Below are 22,569 nucleotides of genomic sequence, written 5' to 3' on the forward strand. Positions count from 1 at the left end.
GCTGTCGTCTTTTGTGTTGAACACTTTTACTGATGTTTTTCAGAATACAAATTTATATATACACACACAACAGATGATCTCTGACATGTCTTGCCTCTCAAGTTCCTGTGAGATCTAAGCCTTACACTAAGTCTGATTCAATCTGACAAAACGTTATCAATATCACAACCCGGGAGCCCCAGCAATCAGACAGATGTCATCGTGGCTGTAAAGGACAGAAACTAGAACCTAAAATATAAAAATATGCTTACAATGTGCCACAAAAGCTAATTGTGAATGTTATGTTCAAGCGTCTCACTGACTTTGGCAGGCAAGACCAGTGACACAACATTACAGAAAAGGATCTAGGGTACCAGCATGCTGTTCAACTACATATTCAAAGGCACAGGACAAAAGTGGGACTGAAATACCTAAAATAAAGTAGCCAAAATATCATGATTTAAATAAATTAAATCCATCAGATATATAAAAGCAGACATTTGCGAAGCCATTTTTACAATGTTGGTCACAAGAGGGGGGGAAAGCAAGTATAAGAGCATAAAAAAACGAAACCGTATACAAAAACAACACTTCAGTCCATTAACAGCAAAGTTGAAAAGGTTTTCTAGAAAAACACAGAACCCGTCTCCATTCTCATGGAGAGAGGTCTCATTGTAAAGTCAAAGTCCTTTATTTGCTTCCACTGCAGCAGTCTTATCCAAACAAAATCTCCGTTCTGATCTGTTGTATTGGCGTCACTGGGTGCTGAGGACCTCAAGGTGTCTTGGATTCCTCTTTTGGCCTAAAGAACCCAGAGTAACAGCGAGTAAGGACATTATTAGCATTCCCACTTAACCACCTCCTGGACAGCAGGGTCAATGTGTGTGTGTGCACTGTTTTCTCACTTTGATGTGTCCATTTTCTCCTCCTCTGGCACCTTCTCCTCTTCTTTGACTTCTGTTAAAAACAAAAATAGCATCAGCCACCCCGAGAGCCATAAAAATCATATTTAAGTGCTCTTGATATTACAGAACTACATGAGATAGGTGAGATGAGAATGAAAAGCATAGATACCTTTTGTTTCTCCCTCACCTTTCTTCTCCTTTTCTTCTCCCTCTTTCTCTCCTTCGGATTTAGTTCGCTTGGCCTTCTTGAAGCTGGCAGCATTTCTGCGGCCTCCTTCACCTTCATCCTCCGAATCAGAGAACTCCTCCTCACAGGCTATCCTCTTGTCACGAGAACGAACTGAGGGGTTAAATTTGAACATGTTACACTCTCCCGTCTGGCAGTTTGAACTGAACTGGGGTCTGTGTGAAGGTTCTTACTGGATACGCGCTTGTTGGGATCCTCCTCCTCCTCATCCCCGCTGTCCTCCTGCACTGCATCTTCTGGAATGGCCTGCATCTGGACACCAGGGGCATGAGGGAGCATCCGCAAGTTCTCAAACAGGCGCTGCCTAGAGGGGAGAAAGAGGATTTTTCAGTCAAAACATTTTCCACAACCTATGTGAGCTGCTCTTTTCCAGCAAGGCTGCTATAAAAACTAAAGAGCTGTTGAGGAAGAGCTTTGTGTATGCCTTTCTTCAATTCTAGCCAGGATACCAGATTTGTGTTCATTTAACAGGCCCAGGTTTCACTCTGTGTGAAACCTGGGCCTGAGTGTAAGCAAACAGACCAAATTGCTGATTTAGGTTCTGTTTTAGGCTACAATGTGTCATTTTGGAACATGTTTTGCTGGCAGGGTGCCACGGGATATTTTTGTTCTATAAAATGTGTCGTGGCTCAAAAAAGGTTAAAAAATACTAATTTAATCTATTTTCATGAGCTTACTTGATCTTCTCCAGGTAGTCGTTGGTGTTCTGATTGGTCATGTTGGAGGGGCTGATGTGCAGCTTGAAGTCTGGCCCAAAGTACTCAAAGTAGTCGTTGTATGGAAGCTCTGTGAAGCAAGTTTTATTAAAAGTATGTTAATGCTTTAAGGAGGCTGCTGGCCTCCTTTAGTGCTATGAAACCAAAGTTTGCTGCTAGTTCGTGGGACCAGCACAGAAGAATGTTACCCAACGTCTGTGTCTTAATTACAGCAAAGACATTTAAACACACCATTTGGGATGGAGGTATCTAGGGCCACGGCAGTCTCATACGTCCAGCAGCGTGCCACATTACGGATAGTATAGCCTCCTCCACCCAGCATAAGCAGTGGCAGGTTGAAGCTCTTCATATACTCCACACACTTAGCATGACCTAAAGCAAACAACATGGAAACAATCATTAAGCCTTCTTTAGAGTCTCAGTCCAATTTAGATCAAGAGAAGAGGATTTTTGTTTTAGTTAGCCAACCTTTGATGGTGAGGTTAAAGCAACCAAGCCTGTCTCCAGACAGCGAATCGGCTCCACACTGGAGAACCACCGCGCTGGGTTGGTACATCTCCATCACTTTAGCCATGATCTACACAAACAACACAAACACTATCACGAATGTTTCGTTACAAAAATGTCAAAGTGCAAAAGTTAACAATAGTTTTTTTTACTCACAGGCTTAAATATGGCTTCATAGGACTCATCGTCAATCCCATCCCTCAGCGGGTAATTCACAGCGTAATATTTGCCCTTTCCAGCTCCGATGTCCTACAGATAACAAAGCAAATATCAACTGGCTGCATTACCACACTGACATTTTGAAATGTATTCATCAAAGACCTACCCTGAGGTCACCGGTGCCAGGGAAGTACTCTCCATACTTGTGGAAGGACACGGTCATGACACGGTCTGTGGTGTAGAAAGCCTCTTCCACACCATCTCCGTGATGGATGTCAATATCTATGTACAGAACTCTCTGGTGGTATCTGAAAATAAAAGGAAAAGTTCTTGGAATCCACATAATGTCAGAAATATCGTCATTTACTTTTGAGGCTATATCACTTGTGTGCTTTGGGTCAGTGGCTTCCTTCATCTTGCAACAACACAGTTTCTTCAAAGAACAGTTTGTTATCAGCTGTGAGGTACCAAAGAAACCACAAACCACGATGCTTCTTCCAGTATGTTTTACACCCGGAATGAGGTTTTGGTATGCAGTGTTGCCTTTTCTTTTTCTGCCCTCCCAAATGTGGTCTTTTGAATCGAATTTGGATTTTGGTGGGCCTTGACTTGACTTCTACAGTGTTTTTGTCATCATTCATGCCTTTATTTACACCTCCTGGTATGACTTTTGATGGATTTATACTGAGTATAGTGAGTCTGATTTTGCCTTTTCCAATTTGTGCATACTTATAATTCTTCATCTAAGGCTGTGTGAAAGTTGTTTGTATCGTGCTATAGTTCCTACCAACCCATCTGTCTTGCACTGATCACTGATAAGAGTGTGGGACCTCCTCAACTTTTGTTTTCAATCTACTCATCTAAAACTGTATCTTTTGGAGAAGTAATTTGCAGAGACTTTTACTTCCCTTTTCCCTGCTGTAGCATTTTTGACTTACTTCAGTAACTCCAGGATAGCCAACACGATGTCATTGACATAACAAAACCCAGAGGCCTCTGACTTCTTGGCGTGATGAAGGCCTCCAGCCCAGTTGATAGCAATGTCTGTCTGCTGTTTGTTCAACTTCACAGCACCGGCTGGAGGACCGCGAGGATGTGAGAATTGAGAATCAGATTAGGTTGAATTTAGCAGATTACTGACATTATTACTGAAAGATGCTGCATGCCTCTCTGATGAGAGTTCAAATAAAGAAAACTCACCAACGGAGCCCCCGCCTGACAGCTGGCAGAACTCAAATAATCCATCAAACACTGGACAGTCCTCCCCCACATTAACTGTAAAGAAAAGCACAAAATTAGTCAACGTACACAATCAGTTTAATTGACTTTAGCTAAACAGCAAGTCTCTTACATCTCTGCATTTGTTTGCTGTATTCTGACATGTTATCGGGCCGGATTGAACGCAGGAACTTGATGTAATCGTCACTGTGATACTTGGTCATCTCCTCTCCACTCGCTTTGTGTGGACGCTGCAACAAAAAGGGCAAATTACTTACAGCTACTAAAACCAAACTTACACATCCAGACTGTAACTTTCACATACATATATTTCCATCTTTCTGTAGAGGCCATAGTTCAGTAACAGGTTGTGTGTCATGCGGATTCGGTGGGGCTTCATGGGATGCCCCTGTCCATAATAATAGTTTCCAACATCACCTGAAATGAGAACAAATAAAAACACACTGGATTACTATTTTACTCTACAGGCACGACCTCAGTTAGGAGAAGCAGAGCTGAAGTACAGAGGTTTGCACGTATGAAACATCCATGCAGCGGAAAAGGTTGTGAAGGTATCCAGCTGTAACTTCACGCAGGTCTGTTAAGGACCTCAAGCCAAGACACGCAGATCAAAGAGTCTCTGTTAAAGTCCAAAGTCGTGGCGTACACGGAGGATTTAGTGCACTGTGGGTCAATATCGATGAAAAGCGTTTTTTTTTAACCAGAACCACCGACATCTGAAGGAAGTAAGACGACCTAACCAAGTGTTAGCCTACTATTAACCAACTGTATTAACAATGAAGTACCCATTGTTAGCCTGCTAGCTAGTAACATTAACTAGTCCAGTTAAAGTAACAAGGTCCGGAAGAAAACGCTTTTAAGCAACATCTGAAAAGAAACCCTAGTATTTAGACAGTCTGAGCAAATATTATTGGAACATTAAGGCTCTGCTCGGACACAGCGGGACTGTGAGCGGCTCAGATGCTGCAAAGCCGCCTGCGACTCGAGCTAGCTACGTTAGCAACAGTGCCAGGTTAGCAGGAGGTTAAAAAAAAAGAAACGGTAACCTTTGTTAGTGCAGAGAGGCGGGTTTGATTCATCAACACGCCAGCGGTTTAGAGTGCAGCCACCCCAGTACTCACCATCATAGTAGTAGCAAACTTTTTTCTTTGTTCCTTGAGAAGTAAGCGCCATTTTTAGTCCGTTTTTAGCTGAATTTCACCGCCGCCGCACACACACCGCAGGAGACAACGGCGACAAGAGGCGGAGAGTTTGTGCCACGGCCAATCAATGGAGTGTGATGCTACAGTCTCGCCACAGGGGGCGACAGAGGGAGAGGCTGACAGAATCCACAACATGAACATGAACTACAGCGCGGATGAAATTATTTCTGTAGTTTACCTCATTAAAGACAGCAATATCATAATTGTTTTTAGTTAGAAGAGATTTTGCTTCATCCAAATCTCAACATTAACATAGAAGCAGAAGTATAATAAAGATAAAGATCCCTTTAGGGGTCGCCAAAGTGGATCATCTGCCTCCATCTCAGCCGATCTGTCAGCATCCTGTCAGCCTCACCTCTCCAACTTTGTCTCTATTTGTCTCTGTCCTTCTGATGTAGGCATTCCTTATCTTTTCTATCAATGAAAATCTTCAGCTTGACCACCTGACTTTTTTGTTACTATCATTATCTCCATTTTCCATCTTTTTCTATCATAGAAAAAGATGGACTATGGACTATGATTCATAGCCCTCAGAGCCTGCTGTCTGATCGTGTGGGTCAACTGTTCCATCACCATTGCTTCTCTCCATCATACCAGCAGCTCTCCTCCGTTACCTGTCAGTCTTTAAATTTAACGTACATACTCTCACCTCTGCCCTGCCTTTCATTCTCTCTCTGCTGCCTAACACACCTTCTCTTTTCTTTTTCATTTGTCTTCAGCCGACCTTTGCACAGTTTCCACCTTCACCCTGTTGCCCAACAGCACCAAAGGAAGTCATTGTTAAACTGGGATCTGACTGAAAAGGTATGAAGATCTAATTTTTGGTTTGGCAAAAAATTTACTGTGTTCTTCCTGATACAACTCTCTCGATTTATCCAGGACTGGAACCAGCACTACAGGTATGCTGGCTTTTGTCTGGTCAAAAAGCAAAGCAATTAGTATATTTAACTATAAGTAAAGTCAAAGCTAAAACTCAGATTGATTTTGTTTTATTTAACTTACAAAAATAAATTGTTTAGGGAAAAAAAATTACAGTACTTGGGGAAAGCCTCCCTATATTATTATTATTATTATTATTATGAAAAACTGAGCTAGAACTGATGCTTTAATTAGTATAAACTAAACTAAAAGCAGTAAACCTACTCAAGCAAACCCACTCGGGAAAAGAAAACTAAATGGAAAACAAAAATTAAAAAGAAATAATAAATATATAGAAAAAACAAAAAATGACTGTGTTGTAAACAGCATTTTAATGATGCAGCTGCTTTCTCCATATTTAATCAGAGGCAAATTTCTCAAATATAAACGTCTGTGTTATGTAAATAAAATCCTACAATAAGCAAGTAGCGCTGCCCCTAAAATAAATACAGCATTGTAAAAATATTATTTGCCTTTAAAACGAAATGCAGTACAAGTTTAAAGAACCCAAGATCAATGGAAGATTCAGAAGTTACCCCAAAACTTACAGTACTCGAGCAATAGCAATAGTTTGACGGCTCTCATGATTTTAGGGTAACGCACTGCAACATCAGCAATGATAAACTAAAATAATGCACATGTCATCTGGTAACAAACAACATTCATGAACAGCTTCTCTTTTTTTACTGAAATTAAAACACTTTCAAAAACATTTATTAAACAGCAGAGGTAAAACACAGCTGAAGCAGTGAACAGTATTTACACGTTAACAACAAGCACCAGGAGAGCAGCTGGTTATCCAGCTACATCAGTCAGTCCCCAGTTAATTCAAGCAGCTTGGCGATCACGCTCCCCTCTGCTGCTGGCTCTGATCCAGCTGGTTCATATTCATAGTTCCATAGGTAATAGTATCATATCTAAGTGGTCATGTCAGAATATATTTGATGCAGAAACTTGGAAAATGTCTGTTTATCCCTATCAGTAGAAAGGCATGCATTCTTCTAAAGAAAAAAATCAAAATCCAGCATCCACTGTCACAGGCTGTGCCTTAGTTTGAATCTGTTTATTGTATGTGTCTATTCCTAGCTATTCCTGGTATTGCCTCTCTGTGGATGTGAAGAAATCCTCCAGAACATTCCTCAGGTACTCAAACGTAGGTCTCTCCTCCGGATTCTCCTTCCAGCAGTGACACATGATGCTATAAAGAGCATCGGAGCAGTTGTCAGGCTGTGGCATTCTGTAGCTCCGCTCCAGGTTCTGGATTACCTCTGGGTTGGACATACCTGATAAAAAATAAATAAACAAATAAGAAATCAAATGTTTTTACAATTATTATTATTACTAGAATGAGTAATACGAGTGTGATCATTTACCAGGGTAAGGAATGCGTCCATATGTCACTATTTCTGTAAGGAGGATCCCAAATGACCACACATCAGATTTTATGGAGAAGGTGCCATAATTAATAGCTTCAGGGGCCGTCCATTTGATGGGGAACTTTGCACCTAGAAACAATGGAGAAGATTAAACAAGAATCTATGAAATGCTCTGAAATAGAGCCGAAGAGATGATATAGGTAAAGCTGTTGCTACCCTCTCTCGCTGTGTATTCGTTGTCCTCTATGAGTCGTGCGAGTCCAAAGTCGGCAACCTTGCAGATGAGCTCATGAGAGACGAGAATATTGGCAGCTCGCAGATCTCGATGAATGTAATTTTTCTGCTCAATAAATGCCATGCCGTCAGCCACCTGCAGGGGACAGCACAAGACAAAAGAAGCATGAGTGTGTGTGTGTGTGTGTTCAAGCACAAAATAAATGGCTGTGTACGGCCTGTGTGTATTTTAGCACTGTGCAATGTTTGTGTGTTAGACACATGAACCAGACAGATTCCCAAAGTAGGGAGTTGACTACTTCCTCGGGTCAGTTCTCTCTACCCTTTCACCTCTGTGCTCCACCCAGGTGCACAACACCAGCTCTACTTCCCAAAACAAAATGCTGCAGTCCTTGCTTTGCCTTCCCACAGACTGAGAGTTTATTACAGTGGCAGTCTGTGACTAATTCAGGTACAACACAGCTCATTTTGAAAGACGTGGACCTACAAGGGACTCTGATAGTGCACTCCGATGAATAAGGAAATTGATGCTAAGGATTTCCACAGAATTCACCACTCCACAAACACAAATTATCTGATACATTTATGGCGATCTGTTCATTTCTCTAGTTTTATCTAGTTTTTCTGAAGCTGCGGTGCATATTTCAGGCGTGAGAATGTGTCACATAGGCGGGGAGAAACCTGAGATGTACGTATGTTTGCGTCTTTCACAAAGTGGCAGTGTGACCTCCACCTCTACCTCTTTATACCTCTTTACACCTTTGTTCCATTCATTTGATTGTGGCATGAAAGAAATAATGGAAAGCATTTAAAAAGTTCTTAAAACCACACTTAGATTTGTGGTTGCCACTCTCAAAATATTATGAGTAAAATCTCTAATTCCTCTAACTGCATGCATGTACTTTGATTTAAACATAAGGTAGGGTTGTGACCACAGCAATAAATCACATTTGTCTCTATGGTCCACTGCATGGTGGTTACAGTTACCACAAAATCTATCAGTGCATAACTGGCTTGAAAACGTTGATTCTGTAAAAATGCGTTCACTGCTGTGCACAAACTCCAGCCCTCTGCAGCGAGCTCTGAGGCATTCGAGAATTTGCCTCTTGCACATCGAGAATCTCGTCAGGTTAGACTTTGAAGCTTCAGCCTGCCTTCCTGTGGTTTTGTTTTCCATTCCCAAACCTACACATTTAACTTCTTTGACAGGTTATATTTCACAAAGTAGGAGTGGGTACAAATAGTAATATATGCTTAAAATTTTGCAGCTGAAGCCAGTGTGAAGTCAGCAGTTGGCTGGTTTAGCTTTGCTTTGCATTAAGACTGGAAAGATAAGGAAGCAGTGGGTCTGACTTGAAAGAAGTTTCAACTACACTTTTTCGTTTTCGACCTAAGCTTATTATAATACTTTCACTGCCACATGTATTCGGTGGCAAAGGCCATACTTTTAAAATTTTAGCTACGTTGGCATCTTTGTGCAAATGTGTGATTAAAAAAAACACAAGATAAAATGTTCAGGCAATAGCCCCCTTGTTCGGTGGTAATAAGCCTCTGTGGTATATGTGCCACAGTGTCTAGACCAGCCTGCATTCATCAACATGGTTTCACATCTGCACGCACACACACACACACACACGGTTCTGATATTATCACCAGATTAAACTAAGCCTCAACAGTGGGTACTTTACTGCGTGGAAGTGCTGTGCTAGAATAATAGGAAGTGAAAAACGAAATCTTGTAAATAACTTGAAGAGAGGATGGAGATAAGTGGGCAGATATATTCACTGTAACAATAAATGTCTTGCCTGAGATGACATCTCTATCAGGACGTTCATGGGCAAATTGCTCCCCTCTGTTGTTTTCAGGTAATCCACCAGGCTACCTGTAAGAAAAATATACAACTTAAGTTTTCATTCATTCAAAAAGAATAACAGGTTGCATAATGGGGCGTCCACATTACTGACTGTTATGCAACAAAGATTAGGCAACAATGAATGCTAAAATGAATTGGAAAAAACCATGCACTGTCCACAAGACTAATTATATTTCCCTTTATCCACAACAAAAGCCCTCGCGATTCTCCGCAGCCATAAATACAGCGAGCTGGACCAGAATAGCACCTCAAATCAGTGAACATTTTACTTGGAGGAAGCAGAGACCATCAGATATGTTTCTGATAGCTGACTTTGTGTTGACTTTGATTAGCAGAGAACAATACCTCTGTGCACCACCCAACCAAGTCAGACCAAAGGAAATAGTTTCAGAGGAATGACTGTGCCAGGAAAGAAGAGGCAGTTACTCCTCTGCTTAAGTCCGGAGGACAGTTTTTGAAGTATGAGAACCAGGGTAAAGCTCTTTGTCAAGGTCACAAAGGGAAGCTGGGATGGCACGCCTGTTATTTTCCATCTTTGTTGTCTCTGATAATAAAAAAAAGGGAGAAGCGGAAAAGATGGGAACTCCAGAGCCGTCCTTTCTTTTCACAACAGAAGCGACAATTGTGTCCCGTTAACATGTGGATCCCAGACAAAGACACGGCCTCACATAGAACCAGTGCTGGTGGTTTGCAAGCTACTCACAGACGACTATACAAAGGCACGCCATTCATTTCAGCAGTAGGGCCGTTGTTGTGTTTGTGACAGCATCTCTCTGTGCATTTTGCGATTGTTCCTCTCAGTGAAAGATTTGTGGGCAGTAAACCTTTATTGAGAGTACTGAAACTGCTAACATGATTTGTGATTCACTGCAATTCCTCATATGTTATGTAAGAGGAGAGGGGAAAAGAGGAAGACACAGTGGCGAGATGCTGAACAAACTGTTATTCAAAGCGCTGCGGCATGTTTGTTTACGGCCGCAGCGGTGCAGTGTGCCGACATTTGTGTAAATGTGTCCCTGGAAAAGAGCCAGGCACCATCAGGGGTCTGTGTGAACAATAACACAGTGATTCATCCTCTCCTAATTTAACACCCTTCGTCTCAGACGGGCCGGAGAGACTTCCCCTCGATGCGTAAACACCAGTAACCTGTCTGGAAGGGGCCCAGCAAAGAAGTGAAAGTTCATGTTTGCTTTGAAACATTTTAGCAGCCAGCAGTGAAGGCCACGAGGAGAAGCCGAAAATGGCCTATCAGAGCTTGGCCGCTTCATCAAAGCAGCAAGTTTTGAAGGGAAGGGCCCGTGAGTTACTGTGGCTGCCTCATTCAGATTTCCTCACACGACTCGATTCATGTAAAAATTACAGAGCTTCATCTCTTATCAAAGATCAAAGTCAAACAAACAGAAGGGCAGCTGTGGATGTACCATCAAAACCTATTCTACTGATTCAACAGGCTCACTGAGGTGGAGCAGGTGTATGACGACATTATGACTCAGGGAAAAGAAGAAACGCATTGGGCTGCCCGCTCTTTTGTTCGAGCATGTGCTTTCACCCAAAGTCTGATAGGAGATCAACATGTTTAATCCTGAGCGTCTATAACAGCGCGAGAACTTACAACAGAAATTCTTTTGTCTTTGCTGCAGGCTGCAGGCACAGAGCTCACCCTGACACGGCAGGAGATGTCAGACAGGCTTAGACATATTTTAGATTACTTAATTGAATGGAAAGGAGCTGGTGTGATTACAAACGCATATCTCTTTAATTTACCTTCAAATAGGAACTGCTCAGAAACACTGATTTATTTTCCTTTAATGCTTCAGCTGACATGTGGAATTCCCTCTTGAGTGTTGGGCACTACTAGCTCATTAGTAAAATTCTCCAGGTTGTGACACATGTTGTGTTTCTGCCTACCATTTTCCATGTACTCGGTGACAATATAGATCGGCTCCTGGGTAACCACAGCGAAGAGGCGGACGAGGCGAGGATGCTGCAGGTTCTTCATCATGTTGGCTTCTGCCAAGAAAGCTTCCACTGACATAGTGCCCATTTTCAGATTCTTGATTGCCACTTTCCTGTCGTTGTTGTAGACACCTGAAAACATATGGGCATATAGATATCACAGGGTGAACTCATGCTGGTGTTTACCACTTAGCACTTTTTACTTTAGTATGTCAGAGCTGAAAAAATTGAGCTAACAAGCAAGTGTCAAAAAATGGCAAGTGTTTGAATGGCCACTAGTGGCTGGTTTAACCTTCCCATAGTTAACAACCTTCCCATAGTCTGGTGCAAAAACAGGTTTCTAACTGTTTCACTGTTTAAATCGTGGCAAGAGGACATGCAAACGCATGACTGTGGGTTGAAGTTTGAAAAAGACAAAAGAAGTGTTATATAAATACACATCCATTTAGCCTTTGGAGTTACACATTACAAGGGTGTGTCTGCCTTGAGTGTCTTAATATTTAATCTGTTACCCACCACCAGTCCAGTATTTGTGCAGTGCACCAGCACAGACTATGACTGTAACTTGCTGAGCGGTTTGTCAGTGAGATGGCTAAAATGAAGTGGGTGACTCCACGTTTGCCGTTGATTAAATAACATTGAATGCTAAATCATTACTTTTGTGTGCGGCCATGACTAACCAAGTCAAGTCAAATGTTAGAGTGCTGCTTGAAACAAGTCACCCAGTACTTTATATAGTGTAAGGTAAAGACCCTAGAATAATACAGAGAAAACCCAAGAATCCGATGACCTCCTATGAGCAAGTACTTGGTGGCTCGAAGGAAAAGCTCAGCTTTAACAGGAAGAAGCCTCTGACAGAACCTCAGGGCAGCCATCTGCCGTGTCTGGGGTTGAGGGTGAGGGGAGGAGCGTTTAAAGCTGAATGGTGAAATGCGGTGTATAAAAATGTTTGCAGGCTCCATGCTTCTGAAAATGAAATCATTGTGGGTGTAACAACAGAAGATTTATTATCGCACAGCACGAATCCCAGCTATGGAGACATTTGGTAAAGCTGTCTTTTAATAAGATGTTTTATCTTTATTTTATTGTCTTTTTTTTCCTTCCCTGTAATGAAGGCCGATTGATATCATATCGTGCCAAATATGTCAAACAAAGCAAAGTCAGCAGGACTCCACTCTACTCATTTTTAGAAAATGTAACAACTTTTATCCACAATCAAATGTTAGATTATAACCCTGAACTGATTGCCAAACAAAGCTATGCCTCTACTCCAACTAAGAATGTCCTGTTCTGTCCACACGAGTAATTAAGCCCGTCTAGTTGCCGGCTGGTGATTTGATGACTCTAAACACAGCTCTTTTGTCACCAGTGGAGCGATTCAACGTGGGCCAGGCGAGCAACAGTTTTTGAATGGCTTTCATGCAAACAGGTTCTCATTCCAGCTCTGGAACACTGACACCCTCCTCATGCCAACTAAAGCCACAACCGAGCAGTTTCACTTTCAGTTACACAAAGCGCTGAACAATTCACACCAAACATGAAGTGCAGCGACACTGTGAGCAAATTATTTTTACTATTCAAAGCATCTCTCTGCCCCTTTTATCTACTATGGAAATCTCGTTAGAAGACGTAGTTGTGTATTTTCATGTGCATGCAAATAAACATTTCAAAGCCAGGGACAGTCGCACCCACAATTCAAGAATGTCACTGAACCAATGTTTGGATGAGGATGAAGAAACAAACAGAGCTCTGGCTACATGGGAGCAAACATTGTAAGTATAAAGTGGCAGTGAGTGGAGAAGTTCCATTGTTGGTAATGTTTAGCTCTTAAAGAGAGGTTTGTTTGGGATGTTAAATTGTGCTGGCAAATGAGGATGGGGAATAGAGGGAAAGTTACCCCTGCAATTCAGTAATAATGGGGTTGTGGTACAGATTAGTTCAACTGATACCCATGTGATCCAAACACTTTGTGTCTTGTTTACCTTAATCCTTCACAGGAAAGCCAGATTTATGCTGCTTGAGCGATGTTGTGTAACACGGTTAATACCTCCCATCACTCTTCAGTTAACCAGCTCAAACAAGCCTACAATTAAGACTGCATGGAGGAAACGCTTCTGCATACACTGCAGAAAAACCCTGGCGAAAACTTTCTGGCAGCCACGCAGTCAAGGCCACAGCCAGATTGAGCAACTGGGCTTTGTACACACGATCTTTTTCTGCAAAATTCTGCAAACCTTTAAAAGTCATGCAAATGGAAATGCACTTACCCATCCAGACTTCTCCAAACTGCCCAGCTCCGAGCCTGCGTTCCAGTTTCAGAGACTCACGAGGAATCTCCCACTCGTCCTGCCACCAGGGCTTCTGCGGTGCCCTAGACTGACATGGTTTCACCAGCTTTGTGCACAGCCCGTCTGCATCACCTGAATGACAAAGAAAAGAAACGTATAAAATTATTAGAATGAAGACTCCACAGTAACCAGCAATATCGATAATCCCCTCAAGAGGCTGTACGCACGTGAGTGATGATGGACGAGCTCCTTCAGCGAGTTGAAGGATATCTTCGCTGTGATGTAGAAGCCACCATTGTCCATGTTGCGGATCCTGTAGTGCTTCACTCCTTCACCTGTGTTATGGTCCAGATCTCTCACTGACAATGAGTATGATCCTGGAACAGGAAGTTAGAACCATGATGATTTACTCTAAAATGTCCTAACTAAGCTTTTCACTGTCAGACACTTAAGGCTTTCCAAAATACATAATCCACTACAACGCATGAAATTAGTAGCTAATGTATTGGAAATGTCAATATTAATACATCAGTACATTAGTACTATTAAAATTTTTTAATTTTCTCATAATATAGACAAAGTTTAATGCTAAAATGGCCTTTGAAGCAGAAATAATGTTGTGGGCTGATTCGCTCTGCGTAGATTTGCAACATCGTGACAGCTTTAATGCTTAAAGTTGCTAATCTGATCATTTTTACCAACCAGGAGCATTGAAAATCCTTTCCACCTGACAAACCTGAGATACATGCACTATCTACTCCCATGTAACATAAAAATTTTGCTTTGTTTCCCATAACGCTTTAAACAGGAAGCATATTGGTGTCATGGAGTTGTTATAGCTTGAACACACGTGGTAACCTCTGGGGCTTGAAAATTAAGAAAAGGCTTTGATGAGGCAGTATTAGGGTCTCAGCTGTTGTGAGTGACAGGTCGATAATACGTGTAGCTTCTAGCTGTCTTCCAGGTGTCACCTCACCCGCTTCCTGTCACCGAAATGGACTTTTTGAGCATGTTTGCTGCCATGTTAACAGACTGTCCAGCAAACTCTTCCAGTTTTTCGGTGAGTGACTTACTAACAGCGAGTAGCTGTGTGTGCATCTGGATGCATCTTGGCAATTAAGCTAGCTAATATAGCACTCACTGACCATATCAAAGATGGCCAACGTGATGGGGTGATAGTGGTGTTTGCAAACAGACTACAGTTTTCTCAGTGAGAAACAGCCCCAGCCCTGGTCTCTGTTAACAGTTTCCTGGTGGTTTTATGGGTTTAGTCGCTGGTTTTTGGTGAGATTTTCGATTTGTTGAGTAAAACGTTACCGTAAGTCCATTTTGTAAAGTTTTATCATTCTAAGTGTCAGAGAGCGGGTTTATCGAGAGGATGCTCATTGGCTAACGACTTGTGGTTTTCATATTAGCACTCAACCATCTGGTCCAAGTATTATCACTCATTGCTCCACAATAGTGAAGGCCATAATGCCAAACTTCAAGCTGAAAAACATAGTTGTGCAATCATCTATCTTTTATACACAGCTTATGTTTTATTCAGCTGAAGGTGAGAGTTTGAATCCTGTTACATTTCTGAAAATTTACCGCTTCAAAAGTAAGAGGAAAAAAAAGGATTTACAAGCAACCAAATGATGCAACCATCACTCGATTAAGCTGGCAATGAAGAAAGCATGACAATGATTCTCAGACAGGTTTTGGTTTACGTGGCTGGGGTCCTCTTGTAAAGCTTAATGCACATATGGGAACACCCCTCAGTAACCAGCCTACATTGTAGAGACGCTGGTGTGGTCGTCTTTTTGTTGGAAAACGATTTGGGTGGGTTTTTTAATCTGTTTTTATTGTTTTATGTGTTATGAGGTTTATCTTGTTTTTATGGACTATGAGTCTGGGATAAATAAAGATTGATTGATTGTAATAATTTATATTTTATAGTCATTTTACTACAATGCATAGAAACATCACTTTTCTCACAAAATGTGAGTCACCGTGTGTTCCAGTGTGTTATGAGTCAGAGTTAAATATCTGTGGTAATCACACTGTACTGCGTTGTTCTGTGAGGCTGTACGTGGGCACAGTCGAATACTTTAACAATTATAAGGTTCATTCGACGATGTTAAAAAAGCACAGTGTAGACCGCCGTACAGAACTGTGTGCCAGTGGCTAAAATAATGAATCGTGGCACACTTCAGGGGGGTGAGCATTTAGCAGTCGTGGCTTCATTTCCAGTGAAATTAATGCAGCATGTAAGTCATATTTTTATTTTAAGCAAGGAGCAGGAAAACAAAACTGAAACAAAACAGATGAGACAAATTGGGAAACAGGTAGTGGGATTACGGGAAATGCACGTAATAACAAAACTGACTGCTACTGAGGAAACCAGTCATATTGTTCATGAGCTCACTTGTTCCATTTAGGTTATTAAAGGTTTAAAATGTGACATATAGCATTTAAGTGCATCTCAATGTGAAGTAAAACAGACTGCTGAGAAGCCGCCTGTTGATCTGCGCAGTCGGTTTTCTGTAGAGCATTTTACCTTTGGCGGTCTCACTCTCTCGAATCAGGAAGGAACCCTGCGTATTCCCAGGAGCGAGGAGCAGCCTCATGGCTTCGTTTCTCGAAATGTTCCTGAAGAACCACCTGCAGCGCAAACACACCATATGCTTCACACTTTGAGCTAACCACTTCCCTTCCCTCAGGGACAGATAATGCATTGCATGACATGAGATGGTGTTGAGGTTGAATGACATGGCTTTGAAAGGCGTGTCAGCGTGCTTCCTGTGTGACGTACGGTTCGGTCTCTACGGTGGACAATGCGACAAAGTTGTAGGGGATGTAGCCCTGCTGGCCTGTGGTGAGAGACTCTGCCAGATACCATTCTGGATCATCCCTGCATGTCAGAAGAGGCAGCAACAATACTCTGAGTTAGTTATCATAGCCGTGATGTGTGTCACACAGCTTCAGAAAACAGGTTCAGTTCAACCCCAAAAAGGCCTCAATAGTCTTTACGTGAATAAAATGAAGTGCATCGCTGGGAGGGAGAAAAATGTGTTGCTCTGTGTAAAAGAAGAAGACGCTGAAGGGAAAGAAGGATGCTCAGCACAGACTTAATTGTAAACGGCCCTAAAAATGAAAGATTTAAGATCTTGAGCTACATAAATTAATCTTGTTATGTCGTTGGAGTTCTGCCTAAAATCATTAACAATTGTCACACGTTTTAATACAATATTAGCTAGCAGTCGTTCCAGGAAGTTATGTTTTCTATGTCACAAACATATTTTTTTACTAAAAAACTGGTAAATCTTGCTACATTAAGTGTGCATGCAGAACACTAGCTTTTTATATTTTGATATATTAACTTTAACTTTCAAGCAAAAGATTATTTTCTTTTCTGCGTACATACACATATTCGAATGAGTTTCTATTGCACATTTTTATATTTACCCACATATATATAGCACAGTATGTCATATGGCTTTATTTCCTTTGCTGTTATATGTATGTTTTTCTCTTGTTAAAGTTTGTGTTTCCTCTTTCAAACCCGCAAAATCACACGTCTGAATTTTTTGGGGGCATTTTTTTACATTTATTCAATTTTCAACAGCACACATTGACAGGAAGTGTTGGGTGAGATCATGTAGTCATAACATCTCCCATCTGAAAATACATTCTAAAACATATGGCGTGTATTTACAGTGGGTGCTCGGCAGTCCAGCAGACCCACAGCTGTGTGCAAGTATGATTAAAAGCTGAATTTAAGTCATTTGCAAATAAGTTAATCCCAATATTTAACTGAAAACGTACAAAGACAATATAGCAAAAAATGTGCTCAATTTAAATTTGGCGTCAACAATACATTAAAAGAAAATGTGGGGACAGAGCAGTTAGAGACTGGAAAAACTGTGTAATACGCAAAAAAAAGCAGTTGGTGGAACATGAAGCTAGAAATGTTAATTAGAAACACGATCGTTTTTATAACGAGCGTCGCGCAGATGTTTTCTAATTTAAGTCTTTATCTGAGTCTTTCGTATTTAACCCTAGGGCGAGGCTGAGCACTTGAAATATCGATACCCATGATCTAAAAACACCACAGCCATCTTTTGGTGTAGTAAACAATGCGTACTGCCATGCAGGTGACAGACATTCTTGCTTATTTTAGCAAAACACTGCTACTCTGTATTATTATTACAGCAGCTTGGCTTCACTTGTGGTCCAGATGTGTCAGCCATCCCAAAAACAAGATTACCCCAGCTGTTCCAATCAACAAACAAAAAAGAGATTTCACTTTCAAAACTGCAACGATTGATTTTCTCGTTTTCCTAACATACACAGGGTCACGATACACAGTGGAAAGTGTGTCAGTCCCAACTTTTTCAAACATATTTCTGGTATTAAAGTCAAAATGAGTGTATATATAATTAAAAACAAAACAATGCAGTTTCTCAGTTTGGGTTGTCTTTGTACAATCATCAGTTAAATGTCCTGGTGTTAAGGTTTTATAGCTTATGCTCCACTATTTATGGGGTGAGTGGATAATGGACCAGATTAGTTCTTGGTTTCGTTGCAAGACATTGCTGTGTGTTTAAAAGCAGATTACTTGTTGAGGATCTTGAGTTTGTCTCCTTTGTCGAAGCCGAGGTCGCCGTCATGAGTGGGCTCATAGCTGTAAATGGCCACCACAACGTTGACTGCAAGACAAAATTTGTAGTTTTAGATACAATTTTACTTACAATTAACATGAAAAGCTTATGTCAAGCTTATTTCAACCTATTCCATTTTACATATCTGACAAAGACATGTGGGGCCCTTTCACGGCGGCACATTGTAATGCATTACATTACACAGAAAAAGCAAACGATCCCCTGTGAGCGTGAGCTGGCGATGGCGAATAATCCCCTCTCGTCAGAGTGTACGAGAATAGCAAGTAGACATTTACAGGTGAATAATTAAAGATTTATTTATAGGGCAAGATAATGGCATTATAAATTGTTGTCTTTTCATTATTTATAGAACTAACTCCAACTTAGAGGCTAAAAATATAATAGATAAACTAGCGGAAGCTGTTTCCTGCATGGGGAAGTGAATCATCATAAAAAATGTGTCACTACATGATTTACTGTAACTACTTGCTGCAACTGATCCTGGATCACATTCATTATTACACAAAGGACCCAGGAAACAAAGTGTGGCTGTGGTACTTGAGTACACAATAAGCCCAAAGTTACTTGAATAATTTCATGCATACTTGGTCATATTTGTGTAAACAGCAAGAGGAACCACCGCGGAAACCAGAGAATGGAAAGCAAATGGAAAACTTTGTGTTCATAAACAATGAAATGGAAATATTTATAATGTGATGGGATGAGGGAAAAGTCCAGATGTACTGACACTGACACAATAAAAAAAACTATATTACATAATTATGTATACAGTTATTTTCAAATTGTACTCATGCAGTGCATCTATTAGCCCGCAGGAAAATGTCTGAAGTGCTAAACTGAGGCTGTCGTGTGTAACTAAGCGAAATAATTAAAAATGGATTTAACTCCATCAGGATAAGTTTATAGACAAAATTTACTTTTTCTAAGACTTATTACCTGGTAAAGGTGATGTAGGAGGTGTCATCTGCGATGGATATGGAATCAGCTGCTCTGTGTACTGGGAAGAAATAAACAAGATTAGATTTCCATTTTATACTTTGTAAGATTTATGCGGTCAAACAAGACACCATCGCACGTCACATTCACTGTAAGACCGTGAAGTTCTACGGTTTCATACGTGGATCGTGACGGTAAATCGTAAGACATGTGGTTTTCTCCTTTATTTCTGTCATTTCCAGTCTAATGGGAAATCTAATTCTCAGAGAGGAAACAAACAACATTGGACGGATAGTTACGCCCGCATTTAGTTACACAACCAAAAGGAAACTTTCCTCACAGTTATGTAAGTTATACAGAAATATATGACAATAATCAACAACAATCCACACAACACAAAATACACTGTGGGTTTACAGCTTATGTGTTTGTCCCCCAAGTGGTCATTCTCACACACACCACAAACCAGAAGCTTTTCATGTATGGACGCTCATTCATGTGCACCAACACACTCACACTAATGTGCACATACTACACACAAGATGAACACTTACTGGGTTGCATGATTGTGGCGGTATGGGACAGTTGCAGTGTTCGCAGATTTCATCCAAGTTCTCGATCCACTCACTGTCTGAATAGTCCGAACTGCAGTTGCAGCCCATCTTTTCTGCACGGCGGAAACTTGTGGTTATTTTCAAAAAAATCTGATGCTCATAAAATGGGAACAACAAATTAGCAGTGGAAGAAATGGCATCTTAGATTCACCAACGAATGATTCCACGTCGCTTTACAACCACATATTATAATCACTATTTAAAATTATGTAAGTCGAATTCTCTTGGAAAATCTAAAGAAAAACAGTTTGAGTAAATCTTTTTTGGCTAAATTTGAAATTGTGTGCTCTAAAAAGCTTTTGCTTCCGAAAACTGCTTCAGTCGGATGTGACTGAGGGCCTCGCCTCAAAATGGAGCCTCAGAGGGAAATCGGGCTCAGAAATAAGAGTCTGAGACCTGAAGGGACTTTTTTTAAATGCTACCCTGCGTCAGTTAAACAAAATCACATCCAGAACTGACACAGTTTTGCTATAATGTTCAGCAATGTTCAATGTTCAGTCACATCGGGACGTTTCCTGCTCTCATTCTGGAGAAAGTAAAGCAGGCCCTGCAGAAGTGTACCAGTGTTAATCTGGTATAATCCAGCATCTGCACGTGCTCTGTATATTGTGTTTTAGACTGGTACTCTGTATGAACCGGCTTTCTCAGGCTCGCTTGGCTCCCACCAGACCATTCATGGAAGAAGGTCAGTGGGCCAATCGCAGCAGCCGTCTGTCCCAAAGGCTCAAAGCCGTGAGAAAAATCTGGAGAGTAACAGCCCACTACTGCCCTGAGACCCCAAGAAAGGAACCACAGAGGGATCATAAAGATGTTTTTATTTTATCATCAGCACTCCTACACTTACTGACACACACTCGGGGAGTAATACAAGTCAGCATTTTCCACTGAGGGGTTACCCTCTGCTTTTTATCATCGACATCTGAAGGCTTTTCCAAAATCATACTGATGGTTGTTGTTATTGTTTCCAATGTAACCAAGGCTACTTCAGATATTAAGTGTACCAGAAATGATGTGATGAACCAAGATTTTAAGACTTTTGACTTCAGTCACTCATTGTCAGTTCAGAAGCTTGAAGAAACAAACCATAAAAAAATCATATTTTTGTAAAAAAAGAATAGATTTTAATAGAGTGGAATAGATATTCGATTGATTTAAGTTTTTATGTAAATTGCTGGTACACCATTTTAACAGCATACTGTTAAATTTATTTACCGTTTTAACAGTTGTCATTGTCGACATTGTTTCCATATACAGACAAACTTGTATAGGAAGTGTCAACTTTGTATCAAAATACTTTAATACCCAAACTTCTTTTTTTTTGAAAATGTTATTTAAAGACAGATTAATAAAGTAGATTTACAGAAGCGTTGGTATTTCATTACAAGAAAACGGTTTGTTCTTTTGTGGTCACATCTTCCTTGTAATGCAGATTTATATCAACAGAGGAGATAACCAGTAGCTGAATGCGCTTTGTTACTGTTGTGAAGCAGGCTGAACATTATTCATTTATTTATGGATTTATTTTGCGTTGCTGCTATTTGTTATTTTTTTAAGTTCAGTAAACTTCATAGAAAAGACCAAATTTGAAAACAAGCCCCAGATTTATGTAGAATATTTGCTTTAAGACAAGAAAGACGTTTAAATCCTTTCCTGTTACACCTTTATCACAGTTTCACTTTACTTCTTTGACCTAATCTTAAAGTAAGAAGAATCACACGTGTGAAACTCACCTCTTTGGATATGAAACGTCTCCTCAAGCGTCCAATAATGTCCAATAATGTCAGATTTCAGGTGCCGCCATTGGGAAATCTTATTTAAATCTTCTTTTTTTTAAAAAGAGCTGTTTAAGTGCAGCAAGCAAGTTTTTCAGCACTTGAGCCTAGGTGTGAAGATGTCATCATCCGCTTCTCTTATTATAACACTATCACAGGAGCACTTGTGCGGCGCCTGCATGCACACATGCGCACTATGGAGGGGAGCAACCCAGAGAGTTTCCTGTCGTTGAAAGGTTGAGGGTTGCTCTGCAGGCTTTTAACAGGTGCTTACTGTGCAGCTGTGTGAGAGCAAGGGGGAACGTTATGGGCTCTACGGTAAAGGGGTCAGGACAGCACCTTTCCCAAACACGGAACAAGACATGAATTTTCCAAAACAGTTTAGAGACGGGGGGCTTTTGTAGGCCGCGCTTTTGTGTCGCTCGCTGTTTGCATTTAACGTGCGACTTGCTGACCTTTAAAGTAAAGAACATCTTCAGTGTGCAGCTGAGGTGTTGGTCCAGAGCGGTTCAAAAGATATTTGAATATCTTGCAGCACTCGGGACAGTTGCATTAAGTCAACAAGACTACAAAGTTTTCTTTTTTAGTCAAACATGTGGTTTGAGGATATTTTTGTCTGTAGCCAAAAAAGGCTTTAAAATTAACCTTTGGTCTTGGTTTACTCAGCTTACTATTAAAAAATGTGAAAATATAAAGAGAAAAGCCTCGTCACAAGCTCCACGTCTCCTTTAAAGAACATTTTGTAACATAGAATCATAATTTTAGCTCTAGCAGGCTGTCTCATGGTCACATTTCTACTCGAGAGAAGGCATAAAGTAAAAACCTCTCTGCCTGTTAACACCCTCTAAGCCTGTGCTGTCGCATTTTCGACATTTCATACAACTCTAGCCGTGGACCGCATCTCTTCTCTTGTGGTGAACGGCTGCTGCTACATAGCGTGCACTAGCAGGAAGTCAGTCCAAACATTACAGGAAGTGCACAGAA

General features: G+C 40.9%; 2 protein-coding genes and 1 long non-coding RNA gene across 4 annotated transcripts; 1 reads left to right on the top strand and 2 right to left on the bottom strand.

The window, feature by feature from the left end:
• Positions 1 to 7: 7 nt before the first annotated feature.
• LOC146685832 (putative histone deacetylase 1-B) lies at positions 8 to 5,026 on the bottom strand. Of its 2 annotated transcripts, none has more exons than XM_085442324.1 (14): positions 4,874 to 5,026; positions 4,057 to 4,169; positions 3,865 to 3,982; positions 3,714 to 3,788; positions 3,452 to 3,590; positions 2,680 to 2,821; positions 2,511 to 2,603; positions 2,316 to 2,424; positions 2,079 to 2,219; positions 1,809 to 1,917; positions 1,305 to 1,435; positions 1,072 to 1,224; positions 885 to 936; positions 8 to 781 (listed from the first exon to the last, which is right to left on the bottom strand). In XM_085442324.1, exons 1-14 carry the CDS (start codon positions 4,923 to 4,925, stop codon positions 754 to 756), a joined length of 1,455 nt encoding a protein of 484 aa, XP_085298450.1. In that variant the 5' UTR covers positions 4,926 to 5,026; the 3' UTR covers positions 8 to 753. The 2 variants fall into 2 exon arrangements, with proteins under 2 accessions (XP_085298450.1, XP_085298449.1); XM_085442323.1 differs by having other exon boundaries at positions 1,054 to 1,224.
• On the top strand, positions 4,306 to 7,089 carry LOC146685833 (uncharacterized). The gene is made up of 3 exons (XR_014916913.1): positions 4,306 to 4,477; positions 5,674 to 5,758; positions 6,959 to 7,089. It is a non-coding gene; the product is annotated as an uncharacterized LOC146685833 (long non-coding RNA).
• Positions 6,186 to 21,762, bottom strand: lck (LCK proto-oncogene, Src family tyrosine kinase). Its single transcript, XM_085442322.1, has 13 exons — positions 21,544 to 21,762; positions 19,754 to 19,866; positions 19,200 to 19,260; positions 18,200 to 18,290; positions 16,394 to 16,492; positions 16,139 to 16,242; positions 13,827 to 13,976; positions 13,579 to 13,731; positions 11,264 to 11,443; positions 9,288 to 9,364; positions 7,465 to 7,618; positions 7,246 to 7,377; positions 6,186 to 7,155 (listed from the first exon to the last, which is right to left on the bottom strand). Exons 2-13 carry the CDS (start codon positions 19,859 to 19,861, stop codon positions 6,959 to 6,961), a joined length of 1,506 nt encoding a protein of 501 aa, XP_085298448.1. The 5' UTR covers positions 19,862 to 19,866; positions 21,544 to 21,762; the 3' UTR covers positions 6,186 to 6,958.
• Between the last annotated feature and the right edge of the window lie 807 nt (positions 21,763 to 22,569).

Source organism: Copadichromis virginalis, linkage group LG19, assembly GCF_057382275.1.
Source record: "Copadichromis virginalis isolate Kocher_CV1m ecotype Utaka linkage group LG19, C_Virginalis_male_GT1.1, whole genome shotgun sequence".
Taxonomy (NCBI): Eukaryota; Metazoa; Chordata; class Actinopteri; order Cichliformes; family Cichlidae; genus Copadichromis; species Copadichromis virginalis.